We start from the raw sequence: 25,369 nt of genomic DNA, 5'->3' as shown, positions 1-25,369 counted from the left end.
CAGTTCCATGCCTCACTTCCGTACATCAGGGTAGGTACCAGCACTTCATTGTGGACTGCTAGCTTCGCTTCTTTGGACAATTTTTTGTTAGCGCCAACTGCGTTCAGTCCTCCATTAATGGAGTACATGCATTTACCCTTCTTTCAATGTCTCTGTCAGCCTTCCCATCTCTCGTAAACATACTCCCTAGATACACAAACTCATCCACCTGCTCCAAGTATTCCTCATTCACAACTATATTGCACACTGCTTTCGTACTCTCTCTTTCAAACACCATTACTTTAGAATTACTTACATTTATCATTAACTCATTCTTCATACATACTTGGTTCATCCTAGACACGAAGACTGTAGATCTTCCATACTGTTAGCAATCAGCACCGCATCATCCGCATACAACAGGCAACATACTCTCATATTACTCAAATTCGCGCCCAATCCTACCTCTTTCAATTCTTGCATACAATTATTCATGTATAGATTGAATAACCATGGTGACATTACGCAGCCTTGTTTAACACCTTTTGTGATATCAAACCAATCCGTAAAACCACAGTTCAGCCTAACACATGAAACACTTACAGAGACGCAATTGCCTGAGTCAGATTCGTATCCACTTCATACATGGACAACACCTTACAAAGCTTTTACCTGACGACTCGGTTGAATGTTTTTTGTAGATCTACAAAGGCACAGAAAAGTTTCTGGTTTTTGATGAAAAATGTTGTACATATGTCCAAATAATTAAGTATTTGAGGTGATATTGTCTCATTCAAAAATATAATAACATTGACATAGTGCACAAATATGATATGTGCAATTTTATGTAAATACAATCACTGCATTTGTAACAAGATGATTTAATTAGTAAATAAATGTTTCATGTGATATTAACATAACTTAATTCATCTAAAATGCATTCACATCATTATTATGTATTACTAGTTGTAATGAACGTGGGTTGGAGATTATGGAATAGTGAATGCACGTCTCTGATGAATGTTCAACGCGAACGTAGCGGATAAAAGGCCGGTTTAGTGAGTCTTCCGTTTTTGACCGTCATACCAGTTCTACTTTAAATATTAATTATCGAAGTTTATATCTTATTGTACCTTTATATTAACAAAAAACAGTAGAACCTCGTTAATTCTAAATTCACGGGACATCAAAAATCAAATTTCGAATTAACGAATTCCCATGTAATTTGAAATTTTAGGAATATAAAAAGACGCCAAAAATCGAGTTTCTCGGTCGCCCCTTCAAATCCAGGTAGTATCTTAACCGTTTGAGTGCCAAAAAAATTCATACAGTTGCTTGTAAAATGCCACCAAAAAACATTATTTTTTATGAAACTATATATTTTTTTAAAACCCCATAAATTCTTTGAATTTTCAAGGATTTCGATGATTTTTTCGGTGTTTTATATAAGAATATTGGTTTAGAATCACGCGGAGGAGGATCCCGAAGTCCAGGCGTTTCGAAAAAATGAGAATTTTACGTACCGACGTACGCGCGAATCAGAACACGACTGACGCAATCGACGGAAATCGACGATCGGCAATCTTCGTTAAAACACGAATCGACGATTGGCACTCAAACGGTTAAGAGTAAATTCGTATCAATAAGAATTATTCCTTTATTTTCGCGGCCGATTTCCGTCGCGGCCGGCCCTCTATTTCGAATATCTGAATGTAAATTCGTAAAAATACAATATATTTCGAGTGTAAATCGATACAGATTTACAAAATTCGAATTACAGGAACAAATTTTCGTGCGCGGACAAAAATAAATTTCGAATTACGAATTACGAATTAATGAATTTCGAATTAAAAAACCATTTTGTATTAAAAAAAATTCTGCGTTTTGTTTTTGGCGAAAATTTCGAATTACGCATTTTTTCGAATTATCGGGGTTTGAGTTGACGGCGTTCTACTGTAGATAAAATTAACTTTCCGGTGTATCCATTTAAAATAAACATTACTATTTCTAAATAATAAAATTTTAATACCAAACATAAAAATTCATAAAATAAAAAATAAGAAATAATTTTTAAAGTTAAACAGATTGTTACGATAGTGGCGCGAAATATGAATTATTCATTTCGGTATTTTTAGGATTTTATTAATGGCATCCAGTATAAATATTTAAGGCAAACTGGAAAGAATTATTATTTCTCTTTATAAAGTCAAAAAAATTACATATTTGCGGATGATAGAAAAAAAGATAAAAATACTATTACAAAATATGGACGCACGGTCACATATGACCCTAAAGGACGGGAGGGGTTAAAGCAATGGAATTGTACACATGAATTACCCTATAAGGAAAAACCTTAATTGTCACAGAATTACAAAACCATTAAAATCTCACAACATACAACATGTGTGCACATACCCATAATAATATAAATGTTTCTGGAAAGCATGCAAGTTAAACATACGGTCAAAATCAAAAGCGCACACCATCAAAGTCTAGGGTGTTAAGTTCAATGGATGAGCGGCAGTGCACAGCTTTGAAAATGGTTAAAAATTGACAGAATGTTGTCAATTTAAGAAGATGGAAAATATTAGTGATATTGTGCCGGAAAAAGACAACCATACGAAATCGAAACGTTGGTTGATCAGATCTGTATACCCAGGTTCCTTTTCCTTAACACAACCTTCCCCTACTTGAGGATGCCATCGACTCTGGCGCAGTATACACATATTTTTAAATGAAGAGGATTACCAATTCGATTACGAGTGTGGATTACCGAGGTTTGTAACTCTTATCGGTAGTATTTGTTACGTCGACGGTTGTTTGAATAGCGGATAATTAGAAATGAAATGAGTGAACCATGAAACCAAAAACCCCCGAGAAAGAGAGAAAGCTCGAATAACATATGAAAGAAGAATCTCACCGATAATCACCCACTCCGTTTTCCGTGGCGGGCGGAGGGGGCTGGGGCGATCCCGCCCCCCGCGGGGCCCGCTCCCTCTTCGGGGCCCCCGGGCGACCCGCCATATCGTAAGGCTTAAATCTGCAAGGAGACAATAATCTTAACGCCATTATGATGTTCCAGAGGTGAATGGCGCCAAACCTTCGTGAGAAGTCTATTAATCGCACAAGATAATAGGAATCTAATTTAAAACTTGTTCATCCAGTGGACGAAGCGAAAACACCCGTCACATCACGAGGAGTAACAAATACAAAACCACCCAACTTATTATCCAGAGGAAGATTCATAATGGTGGTAAATCTTTACGGGAAATCCATTTTGAGAGATAATAGAATCCTCGTGGCTTTTAAATCTACACTGAGTTGTTCCGGGATGCAACCTGAACTAGAAACAGGCAACAGAAGAAGAATGGTTTTAAACGTTCATATGCAGAGCTATGATAAACGTGATACTTGAAGGAATCTGAAGATGGCAGCTGAAGAACCTCGAAACCGAGACAACCAATAAAAACTGACGCTCCTAACATCCCCTAGAAGACCAACAAGCTCCAATGGCAAATCTCACTGTCAATTGCCATCCAATAATGTGAACGGCAATTCGCATCTGTAAAATGTTGACACTTTAACTTCGACTTTTCCTTCCTCGTAATGTAGGTCGATGACAATCAACGAGGAGTAATAATTAATGTACCTACGAAAAAATATTTTTGCAAATTTCTGTTCCTATAAATATAAAAATATATATTCACATCTTCATAGTGTATGTATTTTCATGAACATAAACAACATGCGGCTAGCGAACTATGCAACAATAACAATAATTGTTGATAATATGTCTGTTCAAATGATTAATTTAGAGGTAGAGTAGAAGAACAAAACATGGCAATGCAACAGGCAGAACAGAACATGCAAAGCCAACATTGGTTATACATAGTTTGTATTAAAGTATAATAAATATTGGTTGCACAAATCCTTTTTGAACTTTTTACATTGGTTTCCAGAGCAGTAATCAATTTCAGATCTTTGGCTGCATAATATCTCCACCTTTCGTAATATCCTATATGCCAAAATGTTACATGAATCCATTTAGATTGAAGTATTTTGTCACGTTTGATCACTTTAATTTTTTACATTTCTTACAATTCTTGACCCGTTTCAGCTTTTGATATAATTGCGATCTGTTGCCAAGAACAACGGTCATGTTGTAATGCTGATCACAATTTGATCAAGAGCGGAAACGAATCAAGAATTGGCGTTAAACGGGGACAGTTCAAACGAGTCATGTGGAATTTTTTGTAAATCTGGAGAGAGTCACGAAAAACTGTTTATAACACCTTCAATGTAAAAGGAATGCATCTTTTATGCTAAATATCAAAATAATTATACATTACGCTTTTGATATTTAACGAAAAAAATTAATATGTATTCAATTTACTTCGATAACTTTTTCAAGGGTTTTTTTTTCATCTCCACGATTCAAATGTCAAAAATTGTAAATGGCACCAATCGTCGATTTGATGGTCATCAAATGTGAGGAGTTTAGTACAACCCAAAGTGAAAGATACTCTTTGTTCGCTGATCAAATTTTACAAAATTCCTCTTCTTCTCCCCGTTCTTCCTTCAATCTTGCTAGAATCACAAATATTAATGGTTCATATTTCCATAGGCTCCAGAATCGAATATCCGATGCTGCAAAAGTTACGATATTGGATATAAATAAGTAATAATAACTGAATAGTCTTTGTTGTTTGACTGTTTGGGTGGTTATGTTTGTTTGTTTCCACCCACCTTATGTCTCTCTCCTGCTGTGAGTGCGCCGCATTGTTGGGGTTGTTTGGGTTGGGGGTGTTGGTGGGGGGGGGCTGCGCGGGGGGAGGGAGCAGCTGTCCGCTGTCCCCGTATGCCGGGTACTTCAGGGGGATGGTCTTGTTGCAGGAGGAGCAGATCTGGACCATTCCTGGAACGAGATAAGATATGATAAGTAAATGATGATACATTTTGGCTGTGTAGAAAAATAGATAACTTGCAGTTTAGTGACACAAATACAATGAAAGTCAAACTCAATGGGGCGGTCAATAGCCAGATAGAGTATCCTAATATTGTCTGGACGCCGCATCAGGAATGCAAAAAGATCTTGGATCAGAAAAAGATTTGGTGTGGAATCGTGCAGGCTCTCGCCGAGCTATGACAAAATGGCAAAGACTATCAAAGCGGTGGAGCCAATAAGAATTATGCATTTGGTGTGTAGGTAGAAACAAACATGGGACTCCACTATGCGTAGCTGCAATTTGCATTATTATGGGTGAACAGTATTGGAGACACCTTTGTGCATGCGGTTCCATGGTGATTGGGTAAGTCACGAGACAAAAACTAGGTTAAGTAGGTTACATAGGTATCTATTAAACCTAGTGTTTGTTTTAATGTTTTTAATCACTTTTAATGACTCTATATAACTTTTTAAAGGTGTGTTAAATTTTCATTTTGATGAAATATCATGGAACCCGGTTCCATACTAATAATGTTTTACTAATTAACTATGATCCTTGTACTATCTGTACTCCACATCAGGGACACAAAAAGATCTTCTAAAAGTATCAGAACTGAATTTCCCAGAAAACAACCTGCATTTACACAATGTATCAGCGACAAAGTGGATAGCTCCCGTAAGTTGAGTGCCATGGGCAAATTCTACTAGAAATCTTCCATGTTCCATCCTTTTTTTTTTTTATAAAAGAAAGACAAATATTCCCGGGTTACGAATAACCTGACAATATTGGAAAATCTCCTACTACCACCACAGTAAGCTGAAAATGTTGCTTGTGTTGTGATGGAGGACTTAGCCAGCCGAGAAATTGAACACACTACGCCTGAGTGGGACCCAAACGCGATGTCAACTCGGCCACCGACCAGTTTTAATAAATCTCAGAAATGTAATTTTATTTTAGAAGATATTGTGATGTGGTCTCCCCCAGATATCTGAGCCTTCTTCCCATCAATGCAAAACATTTGCATCATTACAATTTAGGAGGCGGGTAGGGCACCGCCGCCCTGGGAACCATTCGTTGGATAACAAACACCTCGGCCATAGATCACCCCCAGTGGTTCGATACGTTTGGTGACTTATTAGAGGTGCTCTGATTCATTAGGTGAGGTTTGTCTATGCCTTGGCGGCGAATGGGTCTGCCTACCGATTGCATCACGGGCCAGATTGGGAGAGGGTAGTTGAGATTCTTTGACCTATCCAGCTGGGATCTCTCGACCCATGGACTTGCAGCACAGTGGAAGGAATGGATTTATAGGTATGTCCGTCACTTCTGGACATACTGACCACCAGATTATCGCACCCTTCATACCCTTTTCCCTCCAACTCCCTCTCCTTCCTTTTCTTAAAAACACCCTCTATACAGCATGATGATGTAGGCCCGAGGAAAATTGTTTTCCCAGGAGCTATTAATTTATCCTCTTCACATTTCCTGCAGCTATCGGTACTTTCCACTCTGAACAGCTGCGTGTGTCTCCCAGAGCTGGCAGTGTCCAGTTAGCGTGGTATGATGTAGTTCTAGAATGAAAGCCCTCTCGGCTAATATTACTGAGAACTAATAAGGACGAGTTAAGGAGTTAGGTTCACATGCTTCCTGGCAAAATGGAAGGCAGAAGATGTAGAGTAAGATCACTGAAGTGTGGGAGAGAGCTCAAATATCACTTATGACTGCGAGGAGCGGAGCAGCCTTGTTTATCAGGGAAATTGGAGTGAGATCACGATCCTCAGCAAAGAGGAAACTACTAAATAAGAAGGGAGTGCTCACCTTGCGGGCTGATGGGGCTGGCGTCGGGGAAGGGCTTGATCTGCGTCAGGAAGGGGAAGTAGGCCTCCCGCTCCGGGTTGCGGCAGCAGTAGATCAGTCGGAGGGCAGATGAGGCGGCGGGGGCACCACACACGTAGCATGTGAACGTCGCCTTCGCCAAATTCTGCAAGCATTTTTGAATAACTTCAATCTGTGCAATCACTAAAATTCTTTATAAAAATCTTTTTTTTCTTTTAATAACTGCACACAGGGTTAAAGAGTTACAATACAATGGTCTAAATTCACGGTCTGCACAAATAGACAGTTGATATTCCCAGGCTACGTTTCCCGAGGAGCATAATTGAATCAGTTTACACCACATGACTTATGACACGCGATACCAACAACGAAAATTCAGCCCGGTTGAATTTAACTGCTCAGGCCTCAGCCATATTCTGTCAGGAGGTCGGAGTATTTTAGTTTTGCAAAAAAATCCAAATAAATGAAGTATTCATAGTCAAAATTCAATGTATTCTAAAACTGAAAACTGTTTATGAAAGGTGATGAAATAGGCTTTCAAATTTTATTATTAGAACTGAACATATATTTATGAAATAGTAAAAATTATTAATGCAAAGATAAAAAAAAATTAAACGACTGACTTTACGTTTTTTAATGAAATAGTATAAAACTTATTTTATTAGACAAATGAATTATAAACGTTAATGTTTCCTCACTTTTTAATTGTTTAGTATAAAAATTTAATTGATAACGTAATTCAAATTGCGGTCAGAACCTTTGGTTTCATAAAGGTGCACATTTTCATTCTTCTGCGCTTAACTTATAGATTTGACGATAAAGCGCGGCATTTTCATTGTTCTGTGCTTAACTTATAGATTTGAACATAAAGAAAGCATGGAATTTTCATTCTTATGTGCTTAACTTATAGATTTGAACATAAAGAAAGCATGGAATTTTCATTCTTATGTGCTTAACTTATAGATTTGAACATAAAGAAAGCATGGCATTTTCATTCTTCTGCGCTTAACTTATAGATTTGAACATAAAGAAAGCGTGGCATTTTCATTCTTCTGTGCTTAACTTATAGATTTGACGATAAAGCGCGGCATTTTCATTGTTCTGTGCTCAACTTATAGATTTGAACATAAAGAAAGCGTGGCATTTTCATTCTTCTGTGCTTAACTTATAGATTTGAACATAAAGAAAGCGTGGCATTTTCATTCTTCTGTGCTTAACTTATAGATTTGAACACAAAGAAAGCGTGGCATTTTCATTCTTCTGCGCTAAACTTATAGATTTGAACATAAAGAAAGCGTGGCATTTTCATTCTTCTGTGCTTAACTTATATATTTTTATTAAGGAACATAAAAAGTCTTAATATTAATTTAATATACAAAGGAGGTTGGAAAAGAAACAGTCAAATTATAAATGTTCACGGATGCTTGATTTGGTAATATACAACTAAGTATTTAGTGAATGTAGATCAAAATATAAAAGGCAGGACGAAGTAACAAATTTAAAAGCAACAAGTATATAAATGGAAGTAGAACAAATGTAATAAACCTATATAATGCATTATACAAGAATATATGTGTTTATAAGCATACAGGACGGATAGAGTGGGAGACAGGGTTTGGCGTTGTAGCGGGATGGGGGAGGAAAGGGATGAGGTAATGTTGCCGCGCAACTGAAATTAAAAAAATAATGAATTAGCAATTTAAAGATTAAAATAAGGTAAAATTAATTAAATCATTATGATTTTGTGCTGCTATTAATACCTAAAATATGATACAATGAACTTCTGTAACGATAGTAACTAGAAGTGAATATGTCAGCATGTGTGTCTATATTTGCAAGTTTTTTGTTGTAACTGCAGGATCTGTTCATAAATTCGTTTTGATTGGAGTGGGTGTTGCATTTGTCAATATAGTAAAGGGTTTTCTGTCTGCTATATCGAAGCGATTGCGTGGACATTTATTTTGTTTACCAACTCCGGACAATCAACTTTTGAGTTAATAATTTTGTAAAGGAGCATCTGATCAGCGACAATTAGTAGTTCCCAAAAGCGAACAAATTACCCTGAGGAATTAAGTTAATATTTTTATGGTATTACTTTTATTTTTTAAATTTTTCGATTTTATGTCCAGGTTAAATCTTCCCCATAGGAAAAACTAAACCCTTCCACACACTTTTCCAGAAATGATCATCTAGTCAATCAACATTATGCAAGTGCATTATATAAGCAAATTAAATACAAAACAATACAAGAACAACACGTCAAATTACCAGAAATCAAATGGGAAAATAATTCACCGACTCCAGATATTTTCATATCAGAGGGTTCGGCTCGGTAGAACTCTTAACAGGGCCTATAAATCCTACTGATCCCTCAACATAAATATTTTAAAAATCTTTCATAATACTACATGTATTTAAGATGACTGATTTTTGCATTTTAATATATGAATTTTTTGATAGATCTAATACGCCTAAATTATAAATGAGAGAGCTAGGTATAATGCCAGTAGCCGAAATAACAAATGGTAATATTTTTATAGTCTGAGAATGCCAAATTCTTTTTATCTGTTATTTGTTTTGATTTTTGGTGGTATTATTATTATTGCTTGATAATTATTTTTAGATTGACCAAAATTTAGGGAGCGTGTAGCTTCAATGCTCCTTAGCGCTAGCCGCCACTGAAAGTATAGATTCCTTACCGTATCCTGTCTGGGGGGTGGCGGCAGGGCGTGGGGGGTCAGCTTGCCGCTGGCCAGGCTGACAGGGGAGGGCGGCAGGGGGGAAGGGGGAGGCCGCGAGCGCAGGGTGTACGCCCTCTCCGCGGGGGGGACACCTCGCATCTGGAATTAAAAAAGTTATGTTGTAGTTATGGTGCAAGGGTAGAGCTACACTTATACAATGGTAAATGTGATAGTTCACACAGAGACTTTCAGAATAATTTTCAGTATGGCTTTTTGACTTTTAACGAGTGATTTTAGGATGTTGTCATTTGCACTGCCCCCATCTGATAATACAGAGGTTAACAACACTATTATCTTATTCGATAATGTACATATTGGCGTCAAGAAGGTAATAATTGGTGATACATTGTTACTTGTTAAAAGTGGTGTAGCTTATTTATTCCGGTTTATGTCGATTCTTAGGCATTCAGGTTTACTAGATTATTAAGGCTAACAAACTAAAGACTGATGATTTTCTCTTGAATTTATGTATCACCACGGAAGGATATGCATTTTTCTTAGTACATAACAATGAAACAGTCGCAGTAAAAATAGTTAGTACCTCAGTTATAAATATTGGTTATTTTTGTGTATACAAAACAAAAATCTGTTGACAAGTTCCTTTCTTCGAGATGTGTGTGGAAGATGAAAACATGTGTGCGGACAATTCTTAACAGATGTTCGGTTGCACTATACTTTGATCTTAGCCATCAGGCCGAGAAGTGATCCCGCACACCTTAGAGAGAACATTGCTTATGAGATTTGACCAGGTTGTGTTTTATTTTATTTTGAACCAGAATACACTGAAAAATCAATATTGAAAAATGGGTGTGATGCATTGTTTTAGCGAAAGGGATTTGTAAGAGAGTACGTCCTTTGGTTCTAGTATCACGAGCAGTTTGGACATTGTCAAAAGAAGTTTTGTGTTTGAAGAGGTATGCTAGTATGTTTTTGGCATAAAGTTGCCTAATGTAAGTAAGACAGTAAATAAAATGATATAGTTATGTTAAGAAATATATATTTTTTATCACATAAGATTATCAATAAAAGAAAAATTTGCATATTCTAATCTTTATAATATTTGAACGTGTGGTGTTTTAGAAAGCAGTCGCGCAAATGCATACGTGGCAAATGCAACTGAATAGAATCATGGGTATACCTGTAAAAGGACCTTTTTATTTTTTAAACAATAAAATGCAAACCCATTGTTTATGTCGCCACTGCGGCGCCATCGGAGTTATCAGAATGTCGCCGTGGCGGCGACAACGAAGTACAAAGAGTATTGAGACTGTTTTAACCAAACAAGCACCATGGTAATAAACCAAGTTTTTCACTGTTCTGACCTTATACGCTGCGTAATATTTACACCAGGGTAAAGTGTACATTTAAGACTAGCATTACAGCAAAGCAGTTGTGACTATTTTGAGGTCAGAAAAGTTATCACTAAGAAACAGTACTAACCATATTGCGATAGAACTTCATCCTCGATGATTCCGAACACATCACAAAGAACCTTAAATCACTAAGGCTCCACAGAGTCTCTAGCTCCATGAATACAAAATATAAATTACAATTATACCACAAAAAACTTGAATGCACTAAATTCACAATGACACGGTCATTTTACATTAAAAAAAACTTTTTATTATTAGTTCGTTACTTTTCACTAGAACGACAATTTGTTCATCGTTTTATGCAATTTTGTTTGCCGCAAGTAGAAACAACACAAACTACACATTTCAGAGCTTGCATGCAATACATTTGCACACTCTTTAAAATCACACACTGTTGCATACATTAATTAATCTCTTTAGACCTTTTATTGTGTTTTTCCACTTTAAATTATATTTACCCCGTGTAAACATTGTGTTCCCTTGCAGCGACAGCACAATATCTAAGTTGATACGTCATAAACTTAAAACGATAAGATTGTGCATCACGTCAGTTCGACTTCACACGAGAATGTTTACTACAGATATTAATATTAAGTATTGTTATTAGCAAACACACAGAGCGGACAATATTATTTACGAGATTTGAACCAGTCAAACGTAAGCATCAAGGCTTGTTTACAAATATCGTCACCCTATCACTGTTTTACATAATCATCACATTTCCAGTTTTAATATGTTATTGTGTTAATAACACACATAACAGCCTGGGGGGGTTAAAACTAAAGGAACATCGACAAAAACAATAACAAGAACATTACAAAAAAATATGTATAATAAAGTATGTGCGTTGGGCATTTCGGTAATTCAAACAATAACTGATGTAAATGTTACCGTCCGTAACAGCGCATTTTAATTAATGTAAAAAGGAACTATATATTTATATTGATACCAAGCCTTATTGCGGTCAACACCGTTTCTGCTAAGGACTCGGGTATAAGGAACGAGCATCAAGAATCCGTAAGAGAACGTCGAAGGAATGCAGAAATAGAGAAATGGCAACTTTCAAAAATTTAATATCTGCCAGTGGCCATAATTAGATGATCAAAGAAAAACAGGGAAAAAAATTATTTTATTTGAAAGTTTAAAAACTGGATTTCCTTTCATTTACCACTGTAAACGAAATAACGAAACATCTTTGGAGCATCAAGAAAAGTGCATGGGGGAAAAACCAGAGTTTAATCAAACAATAATCAAATTTTAAAGTAATTAATGATTATTATTTTTAAATTTTATTTATTTAACTAGGACAGTTGCTTAAATAAACGCAAAACAATATTATACATTTAGAATATATTTTTTTAATATTTGCATATTTTCTTTTTTAATGTCGTCTTGAAAGAAATTATATTGATTGCCCTCCTCATAACTAATGAATTATGTCATCACAAATCATTGAATTACATGTTTGACGGCACAATCTTGACTAGCCTATCAATAGCTCAAAGTAATAAAATTAGACAATTTGATTACAATTTAGCTAAAAAAGACAGCAATTTTTACTGTTGATAACTATAACTGATAAGTCTGATGTCATCAACTTCAGTCTAAATCTGAAGTGATTAGACTAACAAAGTTTTGATAAGAACTAACCATATTTTTAATCTTGATGATATATGCAGTGAGATTAAAACCCTCGTCAGACCAAAATTGCATGACAATATTTATGCATTGATGAAATTTTGCTTGTACATTCTTTTTAACGATATAAATTACGGTCGGAAAAGTCCGCCCAAAAAAAGGGTGGAACACCCCTCTAGAGCAGGAGTCACAGACTTTCAAGTGAAAAGAGCCAAGTTGCCAAGGTTAGTTTCATATTTCATCACTAAAACTATCTCACCAAATATTGACACACTATTGACTTGGAGTGGTCTCATTCGATTCGACACGAATGAAAACATAGTAAATGATATCACACTCGACCTAGTTTGTAAACATGTATTTTCCTGGCACACTAGACAGAACTTCATTTATACTGCTAAGATGAATGACCAAAGTTTCATGAATGAAAGAATTTTGGCATTTAACAAACCCTATTTTACCTGCGCTGTAAACTAATATCAGAGTGGCGAGCCCTCACGAAGAACGGGCAAAGACATGTTACCTGCACTATAAATTAATATCAGAGTGGCGAGTCCTAACGAAGAACGGGCAAAGACATGTTACCTACACTATAAACTAATATCAGAGTCGCGAGCCCTCACGAAGAACAGTCAAAGACATTTTAGAGAGGACGAAGACTTGAAGATTCGTCAAAAAAAATCATTATTAAAAAAATTTGGCAAACCTTGACAGGGGAAGTGTTCTGTCGTTTTCTCAAATTATATGGGAGCGTCTATGGTTATCTTTTAAATGCAAAGAGAAAGCTCAGTGTTCACTCTTTCTAGATCTGTTTATACTATACGTCTGACCATAACAGAAATGGAGTTTTATGAAGACTTGACCAGGACTCTTCAAGGGTTGTAACGACGATGTTGAATGTATATATACAAAGAGTTAATATGCAATAGTATCAGAAATAAGATTATATTTAAAGGATCATTGCAACGCGGACCGTTATCATTACTACCATTGTTTGATAAATCTCAACACAGGAATTGCCGTGTCGTAAATTAACGTGCATTAGACCGGCGTTGTTTACGTATGTAAAACTAGTGTTAAATGAATCTGTACACAATACAAAAAAATACACACAGACGACATCGCAAAGATAGATCAGTGTACAAACTTCATTATCAACTATCTCTCTATGGCCTCTTGACACGGAGTAAAAATATTGTATTCGTTTGTATTTTTTTAAATATTATCGAAAAAATTTTAATAGCGGGGCAGTACTATTATTCAATGATAAGGACAGGGTATATATTTATTTAAATTTTGTTTTAAAGATCCAACCGTGTCAGAAAATTTTCTATTGACATGCTCGGTGAGACCTTAATAGCTTAGGCACAGAGGCTTCACAGAAGCCCGGAGCCAGGTAATCCCCTCAGCCTAGAAGTTGGGCAAACTGTACAGAGACCCTAGACTCTGTGCAGAAACGGGCGGTCCGTTTGATAGATTCCCCAATCTTAACAAACGGACTGCAATCTTTAGAGCACAGGCGTCAGGTAGGTATGCTGTCCTTGTTCTATCGGTATTACAATGGAAGATGCTCTGAGGAACTAGCGACATTGATCCCTTCGGCACCGGTGCGTAGTCGGGATACACGCCAAACGCGCGCCCAACATTTGTACACGGTTGACATTTGTCACATGAGAACGGGTCGCTTCTACGATTCGTTCTTAAGTTCAACAGCTCGGCTGTGGAACGAGCTGCCGGCCTCTGTGTTTCCTCCCTCCTACAACATGGGACTCTTCAAGACCCATGTTCACTCCTTCCTCTCAACAAAAAGACCCTCCACACAGCATCCCCAAAGATGACATAGGCCCTGAGGGAAATTATTTTCTTCAAGGCCTCCTGTGTGGAGTTAATATAAAAAAAAAAGAAAAAAAAAGAGAACTGTAGTGAGTTTGCAGATAATACCTGAAAAACACATTTTATACCGCTTTTAATGAATCAATCATTTGAAACATAGAGCAACCCGTAGAAGCCAATAAGAAACTTCAATAAATAATAAAGGTTTTTTTGTTAAAACCAACACGTGTACATGGATAAAGTGACATGTTTATTTATGTCTTCAACTAACCTAGTAGAGGTAATATCCGAAGGTAAAATAAATGTATAAGGTCGACACTGCCATTGCAGTGCTTTGTATCATGCGTAGGCACGATTCTTCAACACTGCAAATGTAGGGCTCCGGACAATAAGAGAAACTATTCCACATCCCACACTCAAAAGCTAACTACACACAACATTCATTTTTCAGAAGGATATGCACAAAATACAATAATATATTTTCAGACGCCGATATTTTCCATTTGTCCTTAGTTCAGTTTACTAAATGCATATTGGAGAAAATTAAATTAAATTGTTAATTACGTACCCTCTCCCCCTGCTGTGTGTAAGATATCTAAGATGTCTCAGTTATTTTCACTAAGGTGTGTAAGATATCTACGATATCTCAGTTATTTTCACTAAGGTTTGTAAGATATCTAAGATATCTCAGTTATTTTCACTAAGGTGTGTAAGATATCTAAGATATCTCAGTTATTTTCAATAAGGTGTGTAAGATATCTAAGATATCTCAGTTATTTTCAATAAGGTGTGTAAGATATCTAAGATATCTCAGTTATTTTCATTAAGGTAGGTTTTTTTTTTCTGTATGTAACATGAATTTTATGTGGAAACTTAAATGGTTTATGCAACATGTAATTATTTATATAAACTTGTAAAACTGTTTGTTTCCCCAATTTACTAAAATAATTTTTTTTTTAAATAAAAGAAGAAAACAAGAAGTGCCTTGTGGATGTGTTTCGTAGTCCAAATATTTGCCCAATCTTAAATTTCCAATACAAACATGTGTCCAATACAAGTGAGATCCCTAAGGCGCATGTGTGATAAAATCATGTATGATTGTGTGAGAAATGTGGAGATTCTCAAAGAGTGCAAGCCTGATGTAAGTGTGGGAATACTTTATTTCATCCCACATGTGGCAACACTAACTTAAATTAATCCGCCGCTAGACGCAAGCGGGCACCTGAAGAGAAATCTTCATTCCGGTTTCAACCTTCGATCCTACCTCCACTATCTTTACTTTGTCTACCACAGTCTCCGCGATCTGTAAAATTGTAAATTCATCCTCACAAATAAATTTAATTAATATCGCAGACACTCAATTTTTAATCTCCCATCTCCTGAACACGATTTACGGTCCCGGCAACCACCGTAAATTACAAATACACACACACACACATTACAGCCACATAAGCATAATGAGTAAGATCAAGAAAGGGACGCTTAGATGGTTTGGGCATGTAGAGCGAATGAGCGAAGAAAGGAGTGTAAGGAGAATATACAAATGTAAATGGTAGCAGAAGTCGGGGACGCCCGAGGAAGACCAAGTGAATCAGATACTTTGAGTTGGGCCATGTCAAGAGCCAGAAGAATAGAAGAGTATGTATGAGACGATGTATGAATGTGAGTGAGGCAAGGAGTGTGTGCCAAGACCGAGTTGTTTGGCGGTCCGTCCTCTCTGCCTACCCCTACGGGGAAACGGCGTGATGGTTAGTTAGTTAGTTAGTTAACATGTGTTTAAATTCAAATGGGATGGAGATCTACGATGTCAGGCGAGTATAAGTGAGACAGAACGCTGGGCTATTGGGCTAAATGAAACATTTGTTTCCATCAAAAAACTGAAGGTATTTAGAATTTTCTTCTTTATTCTATGATTTCAAAGTACAATGTTGAAGTAGGTGTGTTTATAGTGAGATTTAATAAACTGATAGCTAATCGTAATAATCCAGTTATGGCACTAATATTCATAGAATTATGTTATCTCGGCAAGTGATCAACATTACAAGGAAAATATATTATGTACATTGGAAATTCAGTCCTCACCGGTATATTACGATAAAGATAAGATGGGATAAAATTTAATCTCTATAAAAAAAAAAATGTAAATAAAAAAGTAATCTCCGAAAGTTCTTCACGATTTGACACAATGTTGCATTTGAATGCGCATGTGTTTTTATATACCTATATTATATAGATGTCACCTGTCACAGGTAAAAACATGCTTTTTTTTTTAAACAGCGCCATCTGTTTGACGTAAAAGCAACATGCACTATTGTTTTTCTATCTGCATAGACAGACTGAGCCACAGCTAGTATTAAATAATATTTTATAGGTATAAAAAGCTGTTACATTGTGGTTCGTAATTATTGTAAGATTAAATTATACAAACGGGTTCTTTGTTCCTAAAGTACATAACGAAGTTCTGATGCCTACCCTAACACATGGCTGTGAAGTGAAACTGTCAGAGGAATTAAGTAATGAATGCAGTAGGAATAAGATCCACGCTATGATACGGTTGCTGACCAGTGTTGCCAAGTTAGCATATTATATGCTAAATTTGGCATAATTACTCCATGTTTAGCATAACTATTATGCTTTTAGCATATAGCATATTTATTTGGCTTATTTTTACAGAAACATGAAAATAATAAAAAACAATTTTTTAACTAACAAAAATGATATCTATTGAAAAACTGGTGTCTCAGTTGAGAAACATATTTCACATTAAATGGGAATCCTTGACTTCCACTGTAGAGTTTTGGAATGAAGTCATGCAATATAAAGATGCAGCTAATAATAACCCCTTCGGTGATTTATGTCAGTTTGCAATGTCTATTTTAACATTGCCGCATTCAAATGCGGACATTGAACGTGTATTTAGCCAAATGAGTCTGGTCAAAACAAAACTCCGAAACCGTTTGGCGGTGAGAACCCTGAATGCCATTTTGTACGTGAGATTTGGCCTAAAGAGAGCAGGAAAGTGCTGTTGTTCTTACACTGTTCCTGACGAAGTACTACGCTGCATTGGGACCAAAGAAAGTTACGACTCCGTCTCTCAGCCTTCCACATCAGCTGCTGTTAATGAAGAAGAAGAAGATGAAGATATTGATATTTTATTTCACTGATTTTATTTCTAAGTTAAATTTATGTTAGCTTTTTTTTGGCATTTTTTAACCTCTCAGACAAAGACATTTATATACTATGTGTTCCTTTGAAAACTGTCAAAACGTGATAATTTTTGTGTTATTTACGAGTTTTGCTAAAAGCATCATAACTCACGTCTTAACTCTCATTCTAAAAAATGTTTTGGAAAGATTATGAAATCCACTATTGCATTGTGTTGTTATAAGTAAATATTTGCGTTTCTAAATATATATTTTATGAAAACGTCAAAAATATGTAAGAATCGATAACCATTATTTCAAAGCCGTGAAAAATTAACTTTTTTCTGAGTATCATAAAGAAATAACACTTTATATATTGAAGAAATATAATTAAAAACTATTAGTCACCTCAAAATATTAACCGTCCAAACTAAAATATTTTTAATAAATTATTTAGAAACGCAATAAATTATGAACGAACAAGATGACAGATTCAATCGGCTTACATAATGCAGTTCTACGTTCCATAGATATTGTTGAATACAGACGCGTAGCAATATTCATTATCGATACTCTGTTTTTTAAATCATGGCAATCCGTATACTAGTGATGGAAATAAATCGATTTTTGTAAAATCTCGCGCGTTTACGTGAAAAGACGTTCTAATGTCTTGACCGCTATTATCATATTTACGTCTTTTGACGTTCTAATGTTCTGAGTGGTTAAAGTAATTTAGCATTTTTCTGGCATATTTTTCCCATCACTCTATTTCTCAACAAATACTAAGGTAAATTTATGTTGGCTTTTTTTTTGGCATTTTTTAAAGGAATTTAGCATATTTCTGGCATATTTTTCCCATCACTCTAGCATATTTTGAAGTAGTTCAGTTGGCAACACTGTTGCTGACTTAGCAGGGGTGCCCAGAGCCTCCCATGGGAAGTTAATATTAAAAAAAAATGTTTGGGGATGCTGTGCGGGGGGTATTTTTAAGGAAAGAAAGGAGAGAAAGTTCTGGGGAAGAAAAAGGTATTAGGGGTGGATAGGAATCTAGAGGCAATGTGTCCAGGAGTGTCGGATGTATGAATACATTCCTCTCGCTGCGGTGCAAGTTAATGGTTCGAGAGGAGCGTCAAGAGAATAAATATGTGATGGACAAGCGAATGAAAGAAAAAAATCGGGGATGCCTCAAAAACACACGGCAAATTTAAAGAAAATTGGCAATTATCCATAAGGTAAAACAATTAAAAGTGTTTTGAAGATGTAGGGTAAACAGCTGCAAAGGCCGTGCGAGGAGAGGTTGGACTTGCAATGGACTGAGGCCACTAAAGAACCACAGCACACCATGGAGACCCCTGTCGAAGCCATAGATCCCCGACCCAATCAGGAAAATGAGACGGAAAACAACAGTGTTGCATCACGATTGCACTTGATTAAAACAAACAAAATAACAGATAATGAAATGACAAAACTATGTGTATGTTTAAATGCAACAATAAATCTGCATTTACACGGAAGATAAGATAAAAGATATTCAAGTACAGTAAAGATAACAGGAGCTGACAAAATAATATAATAATAATAATAAGTGTTTTAATATCTAATATCTAACAAATAGATATAGAATAGAATAGAAGATTTAGTTTAGATATATGTAATTAAAATTTAGTAGTATGGATAATATAAAGTATTTATAAAATTAATACAATAATTGGTGAATCCATCAAAGATAAATATTTGAAAATAATAGAGGAGGGTAATCCAAACATAATCAGAAATATAAAGCAATTAACGCAGACCCGCGAAAAATCTTGAAACGATACGATAGTACCACCCCAGCAGACAGGTTCACGTTTAGACGCTTATTTTATGTAAAAATACCTCACACAGACCCTTGAAAAATCATGGGATATTATAATTCCAATTCATTTTTTTTTGTTAAAATATTATAGATAGGTATCTATTTTATTGCTTATCTGACTTTTTCGCACAATCAATTCCAATTTTGAAAATGACACTTAAATTCAAACATAACTTGAAATTAGTATTTGATACTTTCTATTTTAATCAAACGCTGTCATTTTTTTTAATTTTTTTTTTTATTGAAACATATAAACAAGGTTACAATTTTATAACAATATAAACACCAATATTTCAATCACTCTCCTAATAAAGCAGCTGCTTGTGTTTAGGAGAGGACAATATTTTTAATATAATTATCATTTTTAATATAATTGGAAAGCTATACATGCATTTAACCGGTGTACCAACAAAGATCCCCAGCAACGGAATATAAATGTTCTAACCATTAAAGATTCATTGCAAATCAAAACAAATATGACGTGTAAATAATAATACTATATTTAGTGGCTTAGCGGCAAACTCCGAAGCAACAAATATTAAATGGCCACTGCGCGACAGGCGTAAATACTGTATTTGGACAATGCTTTCACAGCCAGGGCAGCAGAACAGTCTGGCCTGGCAGCTCAAACTTGCCACAACACTGATGATATGATTGCATCAGTATTAGTAATATCAGAGTGCCGCAAATGATAGTAGTGACATTATTTACGAAGACGACACTTGCAGGAGACTATCCACGTAAACACAATAGTAATTCCGACAACATTTGTATTTTGAGACGACATGTAAAATTTGTTTGTTTAATGTGTTAACATTGGTTTAGAAATTTGAAGGAGTGTTGCGAACATTAATTAAACGTTGCGAACGTTACTCAACTATGAGATATCATTGAATGGTGTTCTTGGGTGGGAAACAGAAACATACACATCCCACAAATTAGTGAGGGACAGGTCTGTAGAAGGGATGCTGGACAATTAATAAGTATAGATATACTTACCTACTATTAAACATACAAATCTATAAACTAATGCCACAAACAAGACGCAATTACTGACCAAAATAGTCTAATTAGCTATATATATCCTTAACGCTCCGAAACATCAATTATTAGAGATCAAAAATTTAATGTGTCGTTGAAAAATAAACAAGAAATCCATGACGTGCCCGTGCTTTCATTTATTCAACTTGAGCTCGATTCAAAGATCCTTCTTTACAAATTCGTGAATTACACGGTAGTGAAATGTTGTCTTCTTCAGCCAGCAATAGTATTTTAGTAACAGAGATGATGAAAAATTGAAGGATATTCAGTGTTTCAAACATTGACAAAAGTGTCTAACTAAATACTGTAAAATAAAAATTCGATTTTGGAAATAAGACCAACTTTTTTCACTCGATTTGGGATTCGCAGTTACAGCGAGGAATCCCTGCGTCATTGTAAAAAGGACTATTTATTCGTAAGCAGACTTAACAGGTTCACGCCAGCCTCGGACAGCGAACGCTTGGAAAACTCTGTCACCCATATTCAACATGTTATAACTTAGAAACTATAAAACTAGAGTAGGTAGTCACAAACCGCGCGTGGACTAAAACAGCGGGCAACATTTGATTCATTCAAGCACAGAGCCAGCATAAAAATAACACATTGCAACAGTTGCCGGATTATCACAAAGCTTTGGAAGTTATATTGAGGTACATGCCAATTGGCTGGTAAGGAGTTATTCGAACTCCGCTAAATAGCAGAGTTGGCAGTGGATCCGATAATTTTTGAAGACTAAAATAGTGATACTACAATGCGAGTTGCTTGCAGACTGTTGTTTCATATAATTGACGAATTACTGAAAGGAAATCGCCCATGCCACTTCCCCCACTCCGCGCCAGTTGGTTTGTTCCCCTCACCCTTAAGGGCACACTTCGTAGTTACTCTGTGCAAAGGATGTCGGAATAGAATAGGGTAGAGCCCAAAACTCAGTATAATGCTTGCACATATGAGAGAAGCTGGAGACAAAGTTTGTCGTGATATCAATCGATAGTTTATGATGAATCATTTATACAAACTGAAATATTTTTTAAACACAGAAAATCTGCTGTACATAATGCTGCATACACATTTGCGAACCGAAACGCGAGCCGAGCCTCGAATTATGGGAAGGGAACGAAAGTTTCACGCCACTTGCAGTTGTTTAGTTCGTTTCCCGTAATTCGTGGTTCATATACGCAGCACAATATTAATTCTGCTCGCAAAGTCAGGTCTCCAGCGACCAAATGATTTCAAAACATCAAACAAAAACCTTGGGTTGGAGTATTTTTTTATTTTCCATCGGCCACGGAAAACAAAAAAAAATTGTGGTCCGGCTCCAATATTTCATGTTTGGACAAACATTTGGTTCACGCTGGAGACGAGGTTTTAGAGAATCAAACGCACAAACATTTTTACACATTTAAACGACCCGTATCAATTTAAATTCTCCACCAATTATTATTATTAAGTCCAAAAACACATTCTATAAAAGGCCTATACGTTTTTAATAAAAAAATGTGAACCTATGTTAAGAATATATAAAAATAAATGTTCAATTTAAGTTTAACAAATTAAAAAATCACAGGTGAAAGCGCATATTATTATATTATTATTATTTATTATGATTTTTATCACATTTAATGAATTATTCACAAGTCTATATCAATTATTATGTCTCTATCTCCACACTGTGTAGCACTGCAAGTAGTTAAAAACACTAACTAAATGCTGAAGTCAAATTTCAATGATAACCTGCAAACCATTGATATGGAATACATCTGATAAGCCTTCTCTCTGGTAAGAAATCCAACTAAATTAATTTTATTACTTACTTCTTATCACAGCTGTAAAGTCGTTTTTGTAAGGTATTTCAAATTTAATAACATCACAAATGGCAGCACCCTATATTATTGGTTTATAGTTTTAATGATGTTATTTAAATTGTACCGTCGTATCAGATAATGTGTTTATATATTTATTAAAAGAAAATATGTAGTTTCCCCAGGACAGCTAAATATATTCAGAGAAATGTTTTTTTTTTCTCTCGAATGTTATGAAAAACATATTATATAATGAGTGGCTATTGATTGAATGGCCGTAGAAACATATTAACCCAAGATAACTAATCGCTAGACGACGTGCTACTCGGCGAAAAATAATAAATTCGAAATCACCTACTTCCCCCCGCTCCCCGACCTTGACTCTTTTATTACCTTCCTAATTTGAGTAAACAGTGCAGCACGTGACGCGATTGCGGCCACACGCATACTAGAACGTGCCCTATGACTATCTCGTCGTCCGCTGGATGAAAGTTTAGTTATAATAACAATTTTTATTTTTAAGGTACGTACATTCATATATTTATTGTTAATGTTGGCGAATCTTCTACAATAGAAGCTCCGGTTCCAACTACGTCAAATGTGCCTAAAATTTGCTACCTGCGTCCATCCAAGGATGACCAAACACCGTTGCACCAGATGTAGAAAGGCTATTTGTGGTCCACATAATGTTGACATGCGTGGTCACTGTGTAGACTGATATTTTGATATTAATTTGTACTTAATTTGTTCATTATAAACCTTACTTTTGTGCCGTGTAACAAGTTCCTATCTTAATTAAATATTTTTGATTTATGTGTATGTTTTATTGCGTAGTCCACTCGACGAAAGTGTGGTTACAATGAAACAATGAAAACAGTTTAGTTACTAGGGTTAAAGTCTTGAATAAACATAAAAAAAATATTATATAATGAGTGGCTATTGATTAAATGACCGTAGAAACTTATTAAAGTCTTGATTAAACTGCCACTGGTTCGGGACGGATTCTATGTCAGTGCTGTGCTGGCTGCACACCGACCCACTTGCACAAACTGCCTTAATTGCAGTATGTTCGTTTGAAAATTGAATATCGTAAGTAATTTTTTAAAAACCTTTTTCTTTATAATTTCAAATAGGAAATATTCTAGAGTTTTAGTATATTTTCCAGCTAAACAAATATTCTCCACAAAAATAAGTCAAATAAGACTTTCCTGTAAATAAATTCAGTACTATGACTTTTGAAGAAGGAAAATTATGACATTTGACACGGAATTTGCGACACACTTTTTCACAGATAAAAAATCAATGTTTGCAAGTGACGAAATGACAAGATACAATATTAATAAACATTATTTCCTTGTCAAGCAAATAAAATTTATTTTAATATACTAGGAGCATTTTTTAAGGTTAAAAAGACCATAAAATTGAGGCAGTGCGCTGAGTTACTAGCAAGATGGATTTCTTGACTCACTTAGGCCAGCGCCACACTTGACGGAAATTCCGTCGCGGATCTTCCGCTGGAGTCAATCCGTTACCATACGTTGCAGCCACACAGAATATTCAGTGGCGGATTATCAGTCGACTGCCAACGCTTATACAGCGTGGTCGTAATGGATCCGATAGAAGTGATAGCTATTTATGAGGCATATAGGCATTATGAGGTAAATATTGGGTTCATCCCATAAATACTCTTCGACTAGAAATTGGGAAATTTCATACCTTGTATATGCAACTAAGAAATTATCCAGATAAAGTATTCGAATATTATCGAATGTCCATACAATCATTTGATGTATTGCTGAATTTAGCGAAGGACTATATTACCAAGCAAAATACAAAACTTAGAATGGCTATATCTCTCCCAAAGGCAAACTCTATTTTGCACTTCGATAATAAATCTTTCAGTGTCGAACATCCTGTGCGTTCGTCGTCGCCGCGTGTTATCCGCCGAATGTGGCGCGATGCATACAAATACTTGGAATGCGACTTTGCCGATCTTCCGCCGACGGAAGATCGGTGCGCGGAGGACGGAACAGACGCGAGTGTCGGTGGTCCGCCACGGAGCGACCGATCGTCCGCGACGGAACGACCGATCTTCCGCGTAATGTGCCCGCTATTTGTAATTTATATGCAATTACATGTATTGGCGTTCCGTCGCGGAAGTTACGCGACGGAATTTCCGTCAAGTGTGGCGCTTGCCTTAGGGTTAAACAAGAAGAAAATCATAAATTTGTATGAGAATAGAAATGTGTTTCGCGGCACCGCCCTGAAACAATATATAAGACATCTTTTAATTTGATGTCAACTTGACCGTTGACCGTTTCAACTTCAAAATGTGACAACTCATGATGGACAAATTGAAAGAAAACAACTTTATATGCAGCAATAAGGTGGCAGTCCGGTTGACATACTATTCAGACTATTTGAGTAATATTTGTGTCAGTGGGTACCGTCTTGTGCAGTTTATATCTAAATTTGAAAATTTTGTATGTTTATACAAATATTTATCACGTTTACGAGAAGAGAGGGTACTAAATAGCTCGACATATTTAGTATAAATTAGCAACGTCAATAAATAGCTTTTAAAAATGATATGTTGTTGAATACAGTAATATGAGTAACTATTTCAAAATATGTTATCATGAGTTCAATTCCTAGAATGACCAAAAAGATTTTCATTTCACAATGTTTATTAAACTTCAAACAGCACCCCGCAATTCTTCAAAAACTAAATAATGGTGAACTCTAGCATCAAATTTGCACAGCTTTTTCATTTTTTCCAGGAATTTCCAGTGGAAGTTATATTCATTTTTAGCCTTTTTTAAGTGAATATCGCACAAGAGTCCCAACTGCTCCCTACTGCCTGGAGCATCTGACTATGGCATCCCCAATTGGGGTATGTTGTGAGGCTGAAGGTTGTGGGGAAGAGCAGGAGACGAGGGAGAGGAATGTGGAAAAATACCTGGCTATTCAGATCTGGTCACCAAACACGCTTACTATAGCCATTTTAAGTAACGTTTCAATTCTGAATGGTGGTCTTACACCAGGTGCTCTATTCCCCAGTCTCGATCGCTCGCAATTTCCGCCGAAAGTACATACACTGGTAGAGTTTGTTATTCTTGAGTCTCACCGAAAGTACATACTACACGCCATACGTCAAAATTCATTCGACTTAAACAACGAGT

General features: G+C 35.9%; 1 protein-coding gene across 1 annotated transcript in view; it reads right to left on the bottom strand.

The window, feature by feature from the left end:
• The window catches only part of px (MAP7 domain-containing protein plexus), a 240,657-nt gene that overhangs the window by 129,993 nt on the left and 85,295 nt on the right, over positions 1-25,369 (bottom strand). The window contains exons 5-8 of the mRNA XM_089648724.1: positions 9,461-9,601; positions 6,744-6,906; positions 4,726-4,894; positions 2,900-3,019 (exon numbers count right to left, since the gene is read on the bottom strand). Of these exons, the coding sequence (XP_089504850.1) occupies positions 2,900-3,019; positions 4,726-4,894; positions 6,744-6,906; positions 9,461-9,601 (593 nt within the window). The remainder of the gene's footprint in view (positions 1-2,899; positions 3,020-4,725; positions 4,895-6,743; positions 6,907-9,460; positions 9,602-25,369) is intronic.

This window comes from Hesperophylax consimilis, chromosome 28 (assembly GCF_061612785.1).
Source record: "Hesperophylax consimilis isolate HC1 chromosome 28, BYU_Hcon_1.0, whole genome shotgun sequence".
Lineage (NCBI taxonomy): Eukaryota > Metazoa > Arthropoda > Insecta > Trichoptera > Limnephilidae > Hesperophylax > Hesperophylax consimilis.
The sequence above is the reverse complement of the archived record's forward strand: the minus strand, read 5'-3'. Positions and strand labels throughout refer to the sequence as shown.